General features: G+C 47.8%; 1 protein-coding gene across 7 annotated transcripts in view; it reads right to left on the reverse strand.

Moving 5' to 3' along the window:
* Window positions 1-20310, reverse strand: part of SLC8A3 (solute carrier family 8 member A3) — a 115776-nt gene that overhangs the window by 19532 nt on the left and 75934 nt on the right. For 3 of the 7 annotated variants that reach the window (XM_041460062.1, XM_041460061.1, XM_041460064.1), the window contains one exon: window positions 5248-5354. In XM_041460062.1, coding sequence (XP_041315996.1) covers window positions 5248-5354 — 107 coding nt within the window. Of the gene's footprint in view, window positions 1-3772; window positions 3877-5247; window positions 5355-20310 lie in introns of those variants that run through there. The other 4 variants (XM_041460066.1, XM_041460065.1, XM_041460063.1 and 1 more) reach the window with 2 other exon arrangements.

Consider the following 20310-nt stretch of genomic DNA (forward strand, 5'->3'; position numbering starts at 1 on the left):
ATGTAACTGGGGATGAACAGTGAGGAGCAGCATCTGCAGATGATGCAAAATATTCCAGTTCAAAGCTGTATCAGTGGCTGGTCTGCATTCTGCAAGCCCTGGTCAACTTCAAGACAGGCATTTGTGTTTGGACCACCACAGGAACACTTCTGTGTAGAGATTTTTCCTCCAGTAAGGTGATAGCAGATGCAGAGAGCAAGAGCAACAGGATGGATGCCATGCTGAGTTCTGGCCCTAACAGAGACCATCCTGGAGACCCCTGTGCCCCACAGCTCTGATCGGAGCCAAAGAGAAGTTCCCTTGACTGGAAGTGACTGCTTTGTATTGGCAGGTGTACAGGACAGCACAGACACTAATGCAAATCAACCGTGTGGTAGTAAGCCCTGCTCCCACCTGCCATCCTCCTCCACTGCATGTCTGTCAGGAACCCCTGCCACTGCAGCCTGCAGCAGTGTGGGTACCCTCAGGGACAGCACACTGGGTCTGAATAGCACCAGGCTCTGGACCAAGTTCTGCATCCCAAAACAAACCACTCAAACTCTGCCCCAGGCTGCTTTGAAAAGCACATACTACTTCTCCCTGTCATCAGTTCTGCCATCACTTCAGGGAACATTTCACCCCTGATTTCATCACTGCCACCTTGTTTGTATCCCTAAGGTAAGTTTGGAGCTGCCCTCTGCATGGAGAAGTCCTGGGCTGGCTGCAGGCCCTCAGCACAAAGCTGTGGTAGTGCAGGCACAGCTAGCTGTCTGCGTGACCCGGATTGCAGATTACTTCCAAACATGACTGCCATTTATCTGAAGTGCCCAACAACACTCTGCTTTCAGAGAAGCCAGGAGAAGTTTTGAAGATGCTGCAAACAGCTGAGAGCATCAGTCCTCCTACAGCACTGAGGCACAGGCTCAGGGTGACACAGCTAAGTGAGGAGTAACAACAAAACGAGGACAAACTGTCAAGAAAACCACATCTTTTGCAGCACTGGGAACAAATGCATGAATAGCCAAAACCCAGAGAGACTCTACCTCGAAAGCTACCGGGCCTGGGTCCCCAAGTAGAGGCAACAGCTGTGCTTTGCCCTTGCTGAGTGAGTTACGTGGGGGTGCATCCGCCACCACAACAAAACCCAGCGAAGCCCCTGCTAGGTGATTGTGGTGTGGGATTTTCCCTGTCTGTGGGCACGGGACAATGACAGCACCTGTGCTGATGCTGGCAGGAACACGTGTGCTGGAGCCAGCACGAGCATCCCTTCCCAAAGCTGCACGGCACGTCACACAATGCCCGAGCACGAGCAAGCCCGAGCGTGGCCCAGGCTGCCTCCTCTCCGCCGGGAGCCAGCTGGTCATGCATGAATTCTGTGAAGCTGCTGGCCACAGCATCTGCTCTTGATCGCTCACAATGCTCTCTACGGGAAAACCTCGTGTAGCTCCTTATTCGTCATGCCAGGCACAAGGCAGGCTCATCGGAGATGCCGCAAAGTGCAGCAGTACAGAGCTGGGGATCTTTCCAGATGCCCGGAATTTAGTGTAGCGACTGTGCCACCTTGTGCCAGCAACATTTACAAATGCAGTTGAATCTCCTGCCTCTCAGATTTTAAAACCATGGTGCTCTCACTCTGACTTTTCTCTAATGAGGCCAGCCAGGGCCCTGCGTCTCCTTCCTGGCATGGTCCTTTACTTCCTCCAGGCAAAAGAGGGTCTGTCCAAGGGTGTGCCCTCACCTCCTGGCCTGCAGCCTCTGTGCTGCAGATCAATTTAGTCCAGCTCTGACCTCTTCTCTGCCTCTTGCAAATCAGACAAGCACACTGGCTATAGCTGATATAGATGTAAATAAGAGATATATGATACTGGCTCTGTAGTTCTAGTAATAATGAGGACGTTTTACAACTGGTCCACTTCTGGGGCCATTTGGGTTTTATGCAAACACTTGTTCTTATTCAGCCAGGAGCAATGTGACCTGTGTAGGAAAAAGCAATGTGGGCCTACATAAAAACAGCCCATTTCTGACTCTGTATTCTGATTCTGCTCATTGTTTAGAAAAGGCTGCAGGATTCACAGAGAACAGACAGCTGAGAAAAAATTCATTGTGTTGCTCCAAGCTGCCAAGTGCATAAGCAGGAGAAAGCCAGGGGCCTGTGATTTTCCTCCTGGACCTGCTGAGATGGAGGTGGGAGACCCATGGATAGAAAGACATCCCCATACATGTGGAGAGGAGACCCCGGTGTGGTTCTAGGACTGAAGACTTTGATCCAGGACCAAACATTTGGCCTTCACAATATCCAAGAAGAAATCTGAGCGTACTGTGGGTGTAGAGAACAGATACCTGCATGGAAGCTGTGGCGTTATATGGTTCTTTTTTATGATGGAAAAAAAAGTAGTAAAAAAAACTAGTGGCTACAAGCTGAGACCAGACAACTTCTACTTAGAAGCCATGCTCACATCTTTACCCTGGAGGGCAACTGATTGCTGGGACATACTCCAAGGGATATGGCAAGGTTGGTCACTGCTTCTGCTTAAGAGCAGTTGGACTTCAGTGAAAACTGAGGGCTTGTGCTTCACAAAATGAAACCTGATATCCCTCATTGACTGTGGGCTGCAGGAGGCAGTCTAACAGTATTAAAATACGGGTTTACATTTTACAAGGCCACAGATGCTACATGATACTGAAATGCTAACGTAAACTGTGTCTATCCTGAACATCCTATGAAGCAGTCTGTGGGAGCTTGGACTGGCCAGAGGGCAGCTGCTGTGCTGGTGAGGTAAGAAATAGAAGACATTTCAGCAAGGGAGAGCTGTGCTGAGCAGTGCACGGGCAGCAGCCAGGTGTCCCATCACTGAGAGCAGCACCTGAGAGCAGAAATAAGCCTGTGGGCACACACATCTGGCTCTACTCTATAACAGGCACCCAGAAGGTGGATTTGAACTCCTTTTTGTAAAGTGCCTCTGTTTAAATCTTGGCTCTCCTAGGCCACCCCAAAGCTAGTGAAGCCAGTGGCAAGACTCAGTGAGAAAGGGGTCAAATACATAGAGGATAAGAACAAAGATAGATGTTGGCAAGACACAACTGTAAGTCTGGGTTTATTCCAGCTATGAATCCTGGTCTGCTGGGAGATGTTGGATCTCACTGCTGGTGAAGTAGGACCTCAGTAGAGCTTCACGCCCTCTGCATGACAGACTGTGATTGTTTGTGACACATTTAAAGGGGTTTTCAAATGGAAGACATGAAGAACCATTTCAAAAAAAAGCAAGCCAAGTTACTTCACACCTCCTCTCTTCTCCTATGGACTTTTCATCACACTTCATGGAGACCCAAGAGCACCAAAGCAGTGCCATTGGAGGCAACAACAGAGGGAAGGACAGGGGGAGTACAGGAGGAGCTGAAGGGGGCAGCCATGCATTACGCCCTTCTCTTGCTTTTTGCATTCCCCAAGGTCCTGGCAAAGAAGCAGGAGGAGGGAGAACAGCAAAGGTGTGCTCAGAACAAAAAACATTTCAAGACAAGGCAACCCAATCAAAATAACACAGGCTCCGAGACTCAAGCATTGCACAAAAGGAGGATCAGAAGTAAGCTAGGCTCTTAAGGCAGAGATGACACCGAAACAGGGTAAGAGCAGAATACAGGAGGGCAAAGAGTACAAGTCGATCCCTCTACAGGAGGAGGAGAAAAGGAGGAAGGGTAAGGAGGAGAAAGAAGGTTATATTTTCTGGATTTGGGGTTTGGATACTTGATTTTGATTTTTTTCTTTTTTGCATTTTTTTCATAAAGGATCTCACACCTGATATTCCTCGTTCCATCCATTGCGGTTCACCAAGGGCAATGAAGAAATTCTCCTGCCTTTCGTATTCCTCCTCATCTACTATCTTAACCCTTATGGTCTTCCTGTAGGGACAACAAGAGAGACAACCGTGTACAGCGGGTCAGCTGGCTGGAGGCGAGGCAGCGGCGGCGGCGTGGGCTCCTGGCACGCAGCCCCTTCCCGCTGGGGCGGTGTGCGCTGGCCTGCCTGTCGGACACAGCATCCTCGCAGCGGCTCCTTGGGAGCAGGGCTGTTAGGGGCAGAGGGGGCTGGCAAGGGAGTGAGGAGGCAGGGAAAAGTGGGAGGAGGACCTTGCTGATGGTTAGTGGAAGGTGACTTCTGCAGCGCATTTTTTTCCAGTGTCAGATGGTAATGGAAAGGGTATAAGTTGCCTGAAAAGCATCAGGGACCACCAACCTGAGCTACCCACTGCATTTTAGCTGGAAGACCAATTTCTTCTTACCATTAATAATAAATACAGTAATAATACCCTCATGATTAATAATAAATCTGCAAAGACTCTGGACTGGGAACCTGAAGAGAAGAGAGAGACACATTCCCCAGTGCGGTGAGGTAGGTCTCTGCCAGTGGCTACAGCTCCACCAGCTGCTAAGGAGGCTGATGGTTCTAACTCCCATTTTTAAAACGGCACATCTTATTGCTTTCTCTTCTTGATAGTATCTATCCATCTTCCAGTCCTGTTCCTCAAATGAAGATGCAGTTTCTCCAGGAGATGGACAGCTTTGCTCACAGGGGACACAATGGGACAATGCCTCCAAGGCTCAAAAGGAAATGCCCTGGGCACTGAAGCAGGTCTAGCCTCTTTCCCCTGAGGCCAGCTTATCTGGCTCCCTCCACTACCCCTGCAATGCACACAGCTGCTGTGAGCCCCCAGGCAAACCAAAGCGGGCCCTGGCTCTTCATTGCCCTCAGCTCCTGCTCCCAGTGTTGCTCTGTGACAACCAGACCAGGGGCTGCACAGCCTTTGCCCACTGCTTCTCAGAAGTCACGGAGCTGCTTCTCTGCCAGGCCTCAATTCTTCTGTTTTTCTAACACAAGTCTGACTGGAACAACCCATAGGACCAGGGCCAGGGGATGATTTCCTGAGATGCTGGATGTGTTTCTAGCCAGCATCTTCCCACTGACACTACAAAATTTTCTCGGGCCCTCCAGTGGGGGTAGCAGAAGTTTCCTCTCAAGTCACCACAGAAATATGGACAAGCAGGACTGCTCTCCATCCTTCTCTCTCTCCTCCCCTTGCCACTTTGCCTCTCAGCAGCCCCAGCACCACTCCCCATGCCACCCCATGGGTACCATGTGACACGGTGTGCGTGCACAGCAGTGTTTAGGGCAGAGCAGTCAGAGACAGAGAGACATCAGAGGAAAAGAGGAGGAAGGAGATGGAAGAAAGGAGGAAAGAACGTTAATGTTAGTCTGCAGGGCCAGTACTACACCTTTCTGTAAACTCATATCCACCATGCGGGGGCTCATCAGCTCAATGAAGAAATTCTTGGTTTTTTCATACTCCTCATCATCAATTACCTTGATGTGAACTGTTTTGCTGTGGATGGAAAAATAATAAGGGTCATAAAGGGGAGAGGGGAACAGACAAGCATAAGTCAAGGAAGGACGGAGTTAAATGGGTACATTAGAGAGTCAAAGTTTTCTCACCCACTAAACAAAGTCAACATGGCCCTTTGAGAAAGGCTAAAGCCCCCTTTCTGCAAGCAACACTGGCCAATTTTCTGTTTAACCCAAAGGCAGAATGGCAGGCTAAACTAGAAAGTGAAGTTAGACAAAAACAATCCCCCAGCAAACTGGCTCAGGGCTCAGCCTGTGGGCAGTGAGGTCTGATGGGCAGCAGAGAAGCAGGCTTCCCTCACCCTGTTACCCCTGGGCACACACACACACAGGCACGCACACCAGCAGCCACACAAGCACTCACACACACCCTGCTGCACCATGCTGCCACCTCAGCTGCACTGGCCTGCTCTGAGCTGCTGGAGCAGGTGGGCAGCAGATCCGGTGTTTCTCCTTTAGCAAAATTCGTACAAGTTCTTGTACCATTTTGTAGGAAAATAAGAGCTCACTGTGTCATGGTTTCCTTCACAGCAAATACATGCCTTATGCAGCGGTTACTGTCCCACAACTTTCACACCCAAAGAGAACAAGAGAAACAAGTCAAAGATTGCCAACCCACTGCCTGCCTACAGACAGGCTGCACTGACTGCTGCAAGCTCAAAATGACCCCTGCACTCCCCTCATTCTCCCAGTGGCTGCCAAGGTTCATTCAGCCGCATCCCTCACTTGTGACTGAAGACATTGGTGCTTTCACTCCAAGCTGGTATGACCCCCTCTTAAATACAACATTGTTTGCATGTGTAACTCCTCTGAATGGGTATCTGCTTGCCATCTTGGGTCTCCTAGACTTCTAGTTGATCCCAGCCCCAAGCTGGAACTGTATTTTTTAAACCAGAAGTCAGTTCCACATAAAAAGTGTTTCCCTTACCTCAAAACAATTGCTCCTCCTGCCAGTGAAAAATCCCCTGCTTCCCACTGCTCTGTACCCACATGTAGCCCTGCAACAACAACAACCTCCTCTTCTTCTTCCTGCCCATTCTTAGCAGTCAAATCAGGCCCAGGTGCATGTTGTGCACAATCAGTCTTGACTGGCAATGGGAAGGAAGAGAAAAGCAGGACTGGCAATCACAATCACTGGCAATCTGGAAAGATGTGCCCAAATTCACATCTCTATGTGCCTCAGCCTGTAGCCTTTGCAATTAAATCCTGTATCTTTGATCTCACAGTGCTTTAGAGAACAAGCGGTCTAGCCCTGCACCTTGGGAGTACTGTGGTCCCCACCCTGGGGATGCTGCCATGGCCAGCAGCCTCTGGAAAATCACCATTTCAGCACAGACTAGGAGAATCATCACTGCAGCTTGCATTCCTACTGATATCAATAACAACCAAAAAAATTATTCAGTCATCCTACAGTTTGACCCTCAAGTCAATTCCTCCTGCACTCCAGCTGTGGAAATCCTGTTCCCTGTTCTGACTCTGGTCTTGATCTCGGTCCCAACCCCTCTCTTTCAAATGATGGCACAGGGGTAAGAGTAGAGTTTGGACAACATCTGCCTATCCATCAGTGCAGGAATATACACGAAAAATCACCTCCAATTCTTCTTTCTGCATTAAATCAGCTTTATTTTGGCAGTGCTTGCTCTACCCATAGCCGGCACCAATGCCAGCAAGCCTCCCTTCCCTTCTCTAGGCTCCTTCAATCTCTGCTAATCCAGCCAGAAAGATTTTAAAAGGTATTCCTCTGGTGTAAATGTTGCTGCTCTGCTAAGACTCCATCATGATGATTTTTTGTTTCATTTTTGTTGGAGATGTTGAATTTGGCTTTTGAACCAGATTTTATCTGGGTCCCTGATACTTTGCAAAGCTTGTTCAATTTGCTGAGTTAAACCTACAGCTGATTCATAGCTCTGATCTTTCCTTGCTCATTACTACAAAACAGAAGGTGGGATTTTCCAAAGCAGACAGTGCTTCCTGGACGTGGGTTGCTTTTAAAAATCCTTTTCATAAGTACCATTACTTATGGTTTTTCCATTCTAGGAGCTTCGAAATAATCGGTATTGCTAAGTACAAGGAGCTCTATATTCCCTACCAAGTAGTTCCACAGTGTTGAGACTTCCTTAGAATAGTCTTTGTTTTAATGTAAAAAAAAAAAAAAACAAAAAAAAAAAAAAGTTCAAGAAAGAGAAGGAAGGGTTGCTGGGGATCCCTAAAAGCTAGCATGGCAAAGTACTGGCTTTGCAAAAGCAGGTCCCCTCAAGTCAGGAACACAAACCTTTTGGGCTCCAAAACCAACTCAGCTCTGCTGCAAACTGGACCACTACCACACACTCAAGCATCAGGTGGCTTTTCCAAAAAGAGAGTCTGAATTTGATTACCAATCCAGTAACTTCCTGGTTTCCTCCTTTGTGACAAGCTTTTAAGGGGAAAATAACCTTTTATCCAGCTCTGAAACACTAGGTGAAGGACAGATCAAAGTGACAGGCCAAAGCCACAGATGCCCTGCATGGACACAGGCTGGGCCTTGCACCCCCTCTCCCCATCTGACTGAATCCCAAAGGAGGTGGTGCCCGACCTCTCCAGCTTTGCTGAGAGGTGGTGAGTGCCCAGCAGGTCCTCCACCCCAGTAAAGCCTTGGGGACACAGCAGGAGCCCGGAGGTGATGCTTGGGGACCAGGTGTGGTGGGATGGGAGTGATGGGAGCCAAACTGCAGCCACTGCCAGCTCTTGCTCCAGATCAGGGTGTTGCCAGACCTCCCTGTGCAAGGAGAAAAGGAGCAGGGCAGAAGTTGGCAAGGACTGTGCAGTGACACGGGGAGGTGGGTGAGGGCTCACAGACTCAGTGCCACATAATGGGGAGTGGTTAACCTTTCCCTGGGATTTTGTGGCAGAGGGAAGAGCAGCATCCCTGCTCCCAGGCCGCTCTGCAGCCTGCACAGATGGGGGCACAGCGCTGGGTTTGCTCCCTTGAGGGGAAGTGCCCTTCTCTTGGCTGGCTGCTCCCGTGACTGTCACCACAGAAAGGTCAGTGCTGATGGAGGGGGGGTTGTGGTGGCCCATCAGGCCACCCCTCCCAGTCCACTGTGGCTGGTGAGGGCTGCCTTTTCCCCAGCTCTGCAGCTTCCCTACCTCTGTGAGCATTTCGCTCAAATCCAGGCCTATGAAAGCAACCATAAATACAGCTGCGTCCTGAGCTGTCATAAATTGTCTGGAGGCCAAAACACAGATTGCTCCCACACAATCTCATCTCTCACCTACAGCCACACTGAGAGCTGCGTCCTCGGAAGGCATGAAGAGTGCAGGAGATGGATGGGGAGAAGGGCTGGAGTGTAACGCTGCCCCGGGAGGACATCACGCTAATGTGAGAGATGTGACAGAAGGACACCGAGAGGCAGAGAGCGTGTGGGAGCAGGAGGCTTGGGAACATTTTGCTGCAAGAACATCATGACAGCTTCTTGAAATTAATGGAGGCAGAGGCAGGCACGAGAGGGGCTGGCCATGCAGCAACCCTGATGGGCATGCTCACCACCATGGGAAGCAAGGAATCTGAAGCCTACCTTGCTCAGCTGAGCAGCTTTCATTCCCCAGCCTCTGGCTGCTCCACATGGGGAAAGAAGGACACTTTCCAGCTTTCTCCATTTTCTCTGACAGTTTGACTAGGGGGCCAAGACACACATCAGACAGCTCAAAAGCAGAGAACAGCAGAGACCATCCAAAAGCCTCTCCTGGCAGCAAGGAGCCACTCTGCAAAACACAAAGCCCCACTGCCAGCACCAAGCCACAGCACAGTCCAATCTCAACACCTGCATGACTACAGTGATGGGAAGGGCTCTTTAATTCAGGGCTCGGTGCAGCTTTCAGCAGACTGAGCAACGCTTTCAATTTGGCCTGTGACACAGCAGAGCAAGACAAAAGCCAGCACTTCATGGAACACCTGGCCATAGAGAAGTCAGGATAGCTGCTCACTTGCTTCTTTTTCTCTGAGGTCATTGCAAGCTGCCACCCAATAGCCTTCAGATGAGGTTCTGCTTTCAACATACACTTAGAAACAACCACTGGTTTTAAAAATCAGGGATGGAAAAGCTCCTCTGGGGAGCAACATTAAGAATGAGATTTCCCTGAGTAAGCAACAGAAGCTGAAATGAATAGACATCGATCTTCTCCTAAAGAACTTTGTGCACATGATGTTGCTAAATTCCCCATCTGGGAAGTACAGAGGATAATCTATAAAATCATTTTATTTGACAACATGTCCACTTCCAACACATAAGGCAACAACTGAATGGTTATTTGATTAATGTGCTAGAAAATACCGAGTATCTCTTTGTGTGGACACTCTCATTTGCAGGAATTATTGCTGAGAAGGTTAAGAGGATGTGTCTGTGTGGGTCTGTGTGACTTTGGAATGTGAAACAACTCTAAAAACAATGCAAGTCAGGAGATGTCACATAGTGTATACCACTGAAACAGGCAGGGCTGTGCAAGGGCACATTTTAAAGTCCCTGGTGGGATGCTATTAGCCAGGATGAAAAGCAGCCGGGACAGCAAGGTAAACATCCCGGAGCAGTGAGATGAACCAGGAGATGTTCAGTAACTCATTAATGTGAATCATTAGTACCAACACTTTGGGTCAAGCCATTCTGTTCTTGACACATCCTGATAAACCCAAACCTTCATCTGATTTGCTGTGGGTGCAGGTTCCTGCAGCATCAAGTTCAAAGCCTGTGGTACCCAGAGCTCTGCACTGGTTTGGGATTTCACTGTGAAGCTGCAGATAGGGCCCAGCTACTATGCTAGAAGACCTCACAGAGCAGTCACAGTATCACAGAATATGCTGAGTTGGAAGGGACCCACCAAGCTCATCGAGTCCAATTCCTGGCAGGATACCCCAACAATCACACCATGTGCCTGAGAGCATTGTCCAAATGCTTGAACTCTGTCAGGCTTGGTGCTGTGACCACTTCCCTGGGGAGCCTTTCCAGAGCTCAACCACCCTCTGGGTGAAAAACCTTTTCCTGATATCCAACCTAAACCTCCCCTGACTGGTCACAAGAGCAAAGAGATTAGTACCTGATGCTTCCCCTTGTGAGGATGCTGGAGACCACAATGAGGTCTCCCCTCAGTCTCCTCCAAAGAACAGACCAAGTGATCTCAGCCACTCCTCACGTGGCTTCTCCTCCAGACCATTCATCATCCTCGTGGCCCTTCTTCAGACACCGTAATTGCTTAATGCCTTTTTTATATTGTGGTGCCCAAAACTGCACACAAGACTCGAAGTGATGCCACCCAGTGAAGAGCAGAGCAGGAAAATCACCTGCTTTGACTGGCTGGCAATGCTGTGTGCTTGAGGCAAACCAGAAGGGATTAAATAAGGTTATAAATAGTGGGGATCTGTCTTTGCCCAGTTCACTGGGAGGTGGATATTTAACACAACAATGTGGCAGTGCTCACAGGAAAGGTGAAGAAGCCAGCAAAAGAAGCCTGATTTGATGCCCAAATATGGTCATATGAAATTGTGCATCAATAACCCAGAGTAACAAACTGAGAAATTTTGAAGTAAAGAATTATGTTGTCACATGGCACAGAAAAAGAAAAAAGTGTTTGAAGGGCAGAATCATTAGATCCAAAACCAGATTCACTAAACTCACCAAGGAGATGCTGAGTGATCTTAATTTCAAGAGAAAATAATGGTAATTTAAGAACCAATCCAGATTATGACCAAGACAGGAAGGTTGCACTTTGGTCTTAAAATCCTGTTTATGAAAGAAGATTTTTTGATTACTATGAAGATTATGGAATGGGGGGGACAGGTTGTCAAACATTCAGCTGCAGAAACTGGCAATGGTCACAGTTTGTTGTAGCAGAAAGGTCAGAACTGAAGGTGCCTCTAAGGTCAGATTAGATGTTGGTACCAATTAACTAAGCAGGTGCCAACAGGATAGATGAACTGTCAGAACACCGTTTCGAGCAGATCACTGATGTGCATGTTGCTGATGTTTGAGTTACAGGAGAAGTGGTGCTGGTGCAGAAGCTGGAGACAAGCCATGGCAGGCCAGTTTCCAAGAACTGGCTGTGTTGTTCATGAGGACCTTGGAAGAGCAGCTGTGCAAGAGTTATCCTACTTTGTGTAGCAAGCACATGGGAGACAGCCCCAACAGCTTCACTACCAACCAGTTGCCTATAAAGTAACATAGTCGAAGCCATCCCCAGAAAATGAGATTTTTCTCTTCTGTGTTTTCTCTTTTGTCATCAAGTTGTTTTATGGGATAACCAGATGGTAACTAATTATCTTTTAATCAAAATCACCTGATAAATTATTATAAGAAACTATAATCTTATCATTAAAATAAGGTTCTTTGCAGTGCTAATTACAATATGACCTACCTATTTCTAAGCCTGAAGCCATACAAGTAAGTCAGTTGATACTTCCATACTTTAGTTTCTATATCCATGCAGTGCCCGTGGTCCTTATTTCTCACAGGGACTTGACAGGGGACAGTCCCTACTTGGTTTGAACTCCTTATGTGGAAGATGCTACAGTGATGCAACCAGAAAGAAGATGAGGGAAGAGAGAAAGAGGGAACTTGAAGTGGTGGTGGAAGTATCATTTATTCATATGAGTATCAGCTTATTCTGGCTTCATCGGACATGGTTCCCATTTGCAGGAGCACTTCTGTAGGGCACCTTCTCTTCCTTGCTAAAGTCTATTTACTTCATGAGGGAACTAAAAGACCTCAGGAAATACGTCTGCAAAAAACTATCATCCTGCCTCTGGGCAGAGGCATTTCCACCAAGCCATTCCTGACAAGTAGGTGTTGCCCAAATGCTTTCTAATAGCCACATTACAAAGATGGTTTTCTGGATGATCTTTCCCTATATTTCAACTCTTTACCTCTAGAAAGTCCTTTGCAATGTCCATCCAGACTGACAAAGCAGGAGGGGGAAGAAGCCTTTGGCACTGCCCCCTGGAGTGGCTCCCTGTGTCCCTGCTGCTCCTCCCACACAGGCAGAGTCTGAGACCGACCCAGGAGACCCAGAGCCCTTCTGCAAGCCTCTATCCCTGCCACTCCTGCAAGGGCCAGGGCCAGAAACATCCAGCTCTGCTACAGCAGCTCACAGGCAGGGAGGAAAGGTTCACTGGAGAAGACACCATGCAAGAAGCAGCTGTACCCCGAGGTGGAGACAATGACCCCAGTCCAAAGCCTTGTGTGACCCCTCATGCCCACCCTGGGACTGGGCAGGACAATGTGCAGGACCACCAGGAGCTCAGGGGCTCTGCCTGGCTGTTGGCAGTGTAGTTTGTTCACATAACACCAGATCTCCTAAGGCATAAAGGAGGAAATATTGACAGAGAAAGGCATCTTTCCTTTGTGTATTCCTCATGTAATCTTGGCTAATTAGTAAATTGGCTCATGCTTCAATTAGAACTATTGAAAATGCTTTAGTAGCTGACACATGATAATTAAAGGGACATAGCCAAAACTAAGAGCTGTATTTTTAGTCTTTAGTTGTATAAGAAAACTTTAAAGTATTACAAATAAAAGATTCATAGTGATAGCCATTAAAAAAATAAATCCAAAGTAAAAAAAAAAAATTAAAATTGCCTGTCATGGTTTCTCCATCCTACATGACAACACTAAAGGGGTTTCTTTGTCTTTCTGGTCATCTTCATTTTTCAGTTTGTGCCTGTTTTGTGCACAGCAGCACAGCCCTCGCTTCCCACTGCCACCCAAGACTGCCAAGAGACATGAAATGCTGCCAAATTCACATGACAATGTTCCACACCTACTTTGTACCAATGCAAATAACTGTACCAGCAATGAGAAATCAGAGCTGCTAAGTTGCAAGTGAGTCCATTAAGCACTTCCATGCCATCAAAAAAACCCCAAAACCTTTAAGTGTCTAATAAATTCAGGGCAACCCAAGAGATGTGGTATATCCGTGTATCAGCCATAGGAATCACCACTGGACCCAGAGAATGGCAAATTCACTCCACTCTCAAGTCTCACACTCAGCTTGGAAACCCTGAAGCACCAAAATGCTCCATGAGCTTTCATAATGCAGTCAGCCCTGCCAGACAAGATATCCAAAGCACTCTATATTTCACTTTGTTCAAACATGACAAAATGCTCTAATATACAGGGTTCTTCAAGGAAAGATGCCACAGTTTGTTTTTAAGAATTTCTGCAAAAAAAAAAGGGAAAATCAGAGTTTGTTAAACCCCCTTCTTTCAGCTGAGTCCATGTTGCTGACCAGCTGAGCTATTTAGGTTCGGTTGTACAAGCATAACAGCCCAGCTCCACAGGTTTTCTTTTCCTTATTCAGTTTAATGAAGCTACTTGGGTTTGAATATTGAAGCTGTGGGTACAGACTCATGCAGGCCCTGCCTGGCTTGCTCCAAGTCAGCTTCTTCTTGCTTACCCTATGAGACTCGATGCTTCAGGGCCAGGGGAGAGCAGACAAAATTTCAACAGCTTGTGGAACTATTTGTTGAGGTCTGTACAGTAAGTACATGTCTTTTACAAGCAATAATTCAACGTGGCAGCCCATGAGACCAGACAGTTGAGATGGGTATGAGCCTGGTGTAGGTGCAAAGCAGAGCCAGGGCCCTGGGCACAGACATTTCACCCCTCCCTACCTTGGACAGATTCCCAGGGGAACAGCTTCATTGAGGAGATTCTGTGCCATTTTTCTCTTAGAAAGGAATTTCAGAAGGAGCAAGACTTCAACCACAACCATACTGTGGGGAGGGAGAAAGGGAGGAATGAAGGGATGGACAGAGGGAAGGACAGAAGGAGGAAGGGAGGAAGAGAAGAGCAGGAAGGAAGGCAGGAAGGACATTTATTCCTTACTAAGGGTCTTTGAATTTTACTGCTTCCATCTGAGTCTGATGTACCACAACAAACACCTATGATATCAAAATGCATCATAGGCATCAATGGCCAAAAAAAAAGTACTGGAGATTTTTTGTTTGCTCTAGAGAATGGCTCCAAAACTTGACAGGGTGCAGGACTGGGAGTGCCCTGGACAGGAAGAATTTCTGCAAAAAAAAAAGGGAAAATCAGAGTTTGTTAAACCCCCTTCTTTCAGCTGAGTCCATGTTGCTGACCAGCTGAGCTATTTAGGTTCGGTTGTACAAGCATAACAGCCCAGCTCCACAGGTTTTCTTTTCCTTATTCAGTTTAATGAAGCTACTTGGGTTTGAATATTGAAGCTGTGGGTACAGACTCATGCAGGCCCTGCCTGGCTTGCTCCAAGTCAGCTTCTTCTTGCTTACCCTATGAGACTCGATGCTTCAGGGCCAGGGGAGAGCAGACAAAATTTCAACAGCTTGTGGAACTATTTGTTGAGGTCTGTACAGTAAGTACATGTCTTTTACAAGCAATAATTCAACGTGGCAGCCCATGAGACCAGACAGTTGAGATGGGTATGAGCCTGGTGTAGGTGCAAAGCAGAGCCAGGGCCCTGGGCACAGACATTTCACCCCTCCCTACCTTGGACAGATTCCCAGGGGAACAGCTTCATTGAGGAGATTCTGTGCCATTTTTCTCTTAGAAAGGAATTTCAGAAGGAGCAAGACTTCAACCACAACCATACTGTGGGGAGGGAGAAAGGGAGGAATGAAGGGATGGACAGAGGGAAGGACAGAAGGAGGAAGGGAGGAAGAGAAGAGCAGGAAGGAAGGCAGGAAGGCAGGAATTTATTCCTTACTAAGGGTCTTTGAATTTTACTGCTTCCATCTGAGTCTGATGTACCACAACAAACACCTATGATATCAAAATGCATCATAGGTATCAATGGCCAAAAAAAAAGTACTGGAGATTTTTTGTTTGCTCTAGAGAATGGCTCCAAAACTTGACAGGGTGCAGGACTGGGAGTGCCCTGGACAGGACCGGGTAGGTTGGACTACCTCAAAGCCTTTTGAGGTGTTCTGAGCAAACACAAAACAGGGATTCAGCTGGAAGTGATCCCCTGTCCCACCACAGTGTTCCTGAATTCCACCTGCAAGACAGACACTTGTCATTGGCTGGTATTGGCAGATCAGTGCTTCAAGCTGTTGCCCCTAGTTTTAGACTTTTTGCTGAAGGCATGTAGATTTGGAAGCTATATTTAGATGTCTTTTCTATTCTTCAGCAACAGGGTTGCCATGGAGATGCTGGTGAGGACGAGAAGGTGGGGACGAAGGGGGGAGGAAGTTGAGGAATGAGAAATACTAGATTCAAAACAATCCTTACCAGCCTGGGAAGGCTTTAAATTCCTCCTAGGGCAAAAACTGCTGGAGCTTGTTAGCCAAAATGAGCCCCTGGCATTGCCTGATGGCGTGACCCTGCCATGCATTGCTCAATGCTTTGTGATGGCAGGTTTGAAGAGACACAAGGGGCTGGCCTTCAAGCATTGCTCCTTTGGGAAAGTGTGGCCCCCTTCACCTGAGCTTGCCAAAACCAGAACTCTGGGAACTTCATAAATGTCTTCCTGCTGCCATGCTGCTTCACAAGTTCATACTGACTCCATACTTGGTCAGCTCCTGCCGTAGCTGGGGTGGCTTTGTCTCTGCTGCCAACAGTAGAGGCAGACAGGGCACTGCAGCTGGGGCCAGAGCTGCCCAAGCCTACCCAGAAGCATGGGCAGGGACATGCTAGCACACTAGGGACAAACAACCCAGCACAGGAGCCAGCATGTGGTGGGATACAGGCAGGGAATACAGGTCCTTGATCTCTGCCTGCCAGGCACATCTGCATTCCCTGGGATGACACTTCCTGCAGGCACAGATAGATGTGCAGATTCATACCTACAGCATTGCTGTTCCCAGCAGAGACAACATAGACTAAGGGCTCCTCCTAACATGGCTGTTCAAGACTCACTGTACAATTACTACACTGCTGATGTCCAGGTATTAGAAAGATAAATTACTTGTTGATAGAATTTCCTTGCTAAAAGTTTAGGGCTTGACATGCTTCAGTGATCTCAGACCTTGGGGGAGGTTAACAAAGCCTGGGGAGAAGCATGTACTACTGATAGTGGACACAAAAAATGCAGGATTTCCAGGCCACAAGGACATTTGGCAGAAATCCCAAGATAAGGAAGGAACTAATAAAGCCAACTCAGCAACTGTGCTGAAATCGGCTCTGACTGGGCAAAAGGTCATTTTGACAGGAGGAGATTGCGACCATCACTCATGAAGTACCGACTCAGGAAACTGATGGACTCAAAAGAAGAGAAAGACTGAGCATGTGGACTAATTAGCATGAAAAGGGATGAAAAGCTGGTAGAGCAGAGGACTGAAATAATTTAACCAACAGACAACAGAATACTAATTAATAAGAGCACTAATATGCAAGTAATTAATTAATAAGAGCATTAATAGCCAATGAACATCAATGCCTTTGTTTGCTAAAATGCATAAATAGTGAAAAGTTCTGATAGTCCTTGTGCTAACTTTGTGGATTTGTTACCCAGCATGCCTTTCTGCACAGAACTGTAAATCAGACAAATACCTTGATTCTGTATGTGGATCAGCTTCTTGCATACCAGGTGAAAGAACCTGTTTTGGGACAACAATGGCAATGAAATTTGGCTTTTCAACAAAGGTCAGGATAGTCCCCCTAGTTCCCAGCATGGGAGCTGGCATATCTCAACACCCCACTCTTTTCTGGCTCCTGCATGTGACAGCATCCACAGATTTCAGTGCTCAAAGCACATCAAAAAGGGTGGAGAGCAAAGCCAACTTTCCCATCACAAATGCCTGGGGATACCAGCCTCACAAGTCCCCCGTCCCCTCCCTCACCCTGCTCTTCCCACACACCCACGCAGACGGCGCTTTCAGCTCGGCAGGACGGCACTCAGCCCAGCCACTGGAGTTGCACTACATCCAAAGCAGCAAGGCAGCAATCTGTAGGAAATTAATGAGCTGCAAACAACGCTGTGCAGCTGCCAGCCTGAAATGAGCCCGCTCTGCACACTGCAGATACAATTATTATATATGAACAAAAGGAGCTGGAGCCAGAGCTGGGGTGCTTTGGCTCTGGTCACAGGCTTCTTGTGACCAAGATAAGGGGCAGCACAATGAATTGACACAGCCAAATCTAAGTTGCATATCCAATAATTTACATAGAGCCAAGATACTGCATCTTTATCCAAGGCTCTGTGCATTTGGTGGGACTCACAGTTCTCTGTAGCACTGAAAATAGGGCAAAGGATACTCAGTTACACCATTTCATTTCACTCTTTGGGGCTGTTTTATTTCTGTTTCTTACAGAATAAAAACACACGGGGAAAACCAAACAGGGCTATTTTCTGAATTTCCAGGAACTCATGCCTAGGGAGAAGCTGCAGATTCCCAGAAGGAGGCCAGCCCTGCTGGGCTTTTAGTTTCAGAATCCAGAGCTTTGCACCATTAAAAAACCACCTCCTTATTCACAAACTGAACAGAAATCATGTCATCAGCCAGCTTTGCAGTGAACCAGAGTGATCCAGAAGGGTTAAATCTAGGAGCAGTGCAACCCTCAGGCCTCAACTGATGAGCTTCATCAGCTCCAGATCACAGAGATGGGCTGCTGCACTGCCTCCCTGTCTTGCCACAGCCTAGCCCTGTGCAGAACAGTCTGGCTCAGCAGGCAGGGGAGTGCTGCACACTGGCAGGACCCCATCAAACAGACCAAGCACACCACGGCCTGCCCAGCATTCAGCCACCCATGCAGGTCTCCTATAGATTCATGGAATCACAGAAAGGCCTGGGTTGGAAGGGACCTTAAGGACCATCTAGTCCCAACCTTTCTGCCGTGGACAGGGACACCTTTCACTAGATCAGGTTGCTCAGAGCTTCATTCTGGCCTTGAACACCTCTAGAGATGGGGCATCAACAAGTTCTCTGGGCAACTTTTTCCAGTGTCTCACTATCCTCATACGAAGAACTTCCTCCTAATATCTAATCTAAACCTACCCTCTCTCAGTTTGAATCCATTTGCCCTTGTCCTGTTTCTACATGCTCTTGTAAAAAGTCCCTCTCATCTTTCTCCTAGGTTCCCTTCAGGTACTGGTACTGGAAGGCCACCATTAGGTCACCTCAAAGCCTTCTCTTTTCCAGGATGAACAATCCCAGTTCTCTCAGCCTTTCCTCACACCAGAGGTGCTCAATTCCTCTAATTATCTTGGTGGCCTCCTCTGGATTCACTCCAGCAGGTCCTTGTCCTTCCTATGCTGGGACCCCAGAGCTGAAGCAGCCCTGCAGTGGAGTCTCAGCAGAGCAGAGGGGCAGAATCCCCTCCCTCATCCTTCTGGCCCCGCTGCTTTGGATGTAGCCCAGGATACAACTGGCTCTCTGGGTTGGGAATGCACATTGCCTCTCATGCACCAGCACCACCCAGTACTTGGCATTTTGGCTAAGCTGCTAAATGAACCACGTGAGAGACAGCTTAAACTCCTCCTGGAGTCCCTGGCTGACAAACAAGAATGTCCTCCTATCTTTTCTACCTTGTGGTAAGAGTTAGCATCAAGGCCCTTCACCCATCCTAAAAATTTAGCCTACCCTCATTCCAACATGTCCCTCAGTTCTTGTTCCTGTTCTTGCTGTCTAAACCTTCCCACTACAACCCTTTCAACACCTGAAACCTTAATAAATGATGCTCTGTCTTCTCCCTTCCAAGTTCTGATAACACCACTGAACAACTGTATGACTTGACCAGTCCTGTCAAGGACCAGCCACAATCCTGATGCCCTCTGGCATATATCAAACACGACTAAATGCTGGGTTTGTAGGCTGGTCTCACATATTTGTTTCCATCTGCAGTTGGAACTGCAACTAATAAGAAAAATCACTCTCAGCCCTGGTCTGATACATAGCTTGGTGGCAGGTGCAGCACCCTTCACCCCAGCATCAGTAAACATGTCCTCAGGGGCTTAGCAACGTGACACAACTGCTCTAAAGGCTAAAACCTCACCAAGAATTCTAGGATGAACTCCTTGTGGTGTCAGAGGAAGGGCTGTTTAATGGGCTCCCTCTGCCCTCCCAGCCCGTTTATTTAAGAAAAGTAATGCCATGACTCAATCAGGAGTTTTGCCCATTATGGGACCTAGAAAACTTTTTATGACTTGAAATCCCAAGGTAAAGATCTTCTAAAGAGAAAGAAAAAGGTGCACCTGAGGTTTTTTTGAGCTGATTTTATTTTTTTTCTGAAAGGTCCCATCCCAGCTCTCTGCCCAGCCAGTACATAATTGAGCTGCAATGCCATTGGTGCCTGAACATTGTTTCCTCCCTGCTCCAGCCTCTGCTTTCTTCCAGTTCATTTCACATGTGCCCTGCAGTGAGTGTCAGTGCTCTTACAACAAAACTGCTATATGCCAGGGAGACTGTCAGGAGCAGGAGCCTTCTGCTCTGTCTGTTTACCAGGGTGTCTGTCTGTGTTTATCAATGGCTTATTCTATTTTTCAGAGGCTGTCCCTTGCTCCTTGCCATCACATTGCCCCATGCTTCCTTTGCCACCCTAGAAAGGCAGAGGAGTAAAATATATGCTGAGAAATAAACTGTGCATGTTAAAAGCTCTTCAAACTGATGCCAATCAGACACAAACAGACCTGAATGTGCACCTCATTCATCTGAGGTTCTCCCCTGGCTTCTCACCTGTGGATAGACTGCACTTATCTTTGCTCTCCAGAAGCAGAGCCGAAGCAGAGAGGATATCAAAGACTTGCTTGGTTTCACAGGCAGCAACCAACTGGAGCAGATGGGAATGAACACACAAGTGAGATTCCCCCCACTGCTGGCTCCCCTGGCACTTGCCAGGCCTTCCTGCCACCAGGGAACACTCCCACACCCAGGGCTGCTGCTGGAGTGGCGCTGGCCCCGGGCTGCAGCACAGCAGCTCTTTCTGTCCATCTGCAGAATGCCTGCTGCCAGGGCCAACAAGGAGTGCCCTGGGCTCTCCCGGTACCGATGTGTGCCC

The sequence above is a fragment of the Pyrgilauda ruficollis genome, unplaced genomic scaffold, assembly GCF_017590135.1.
Source record: "Pyrgilauda ruficollis isolate IOZ18807 unplaced genomic scaffold, ASM1759013v1 scaffold14, whole genome shotgun sequence".
NCBI lineage: Eukaryota > Metazoa > Chordata > Aves > Passeriformes > Passeridae > Pyrgilauda > Pyrgilauda ruficollis.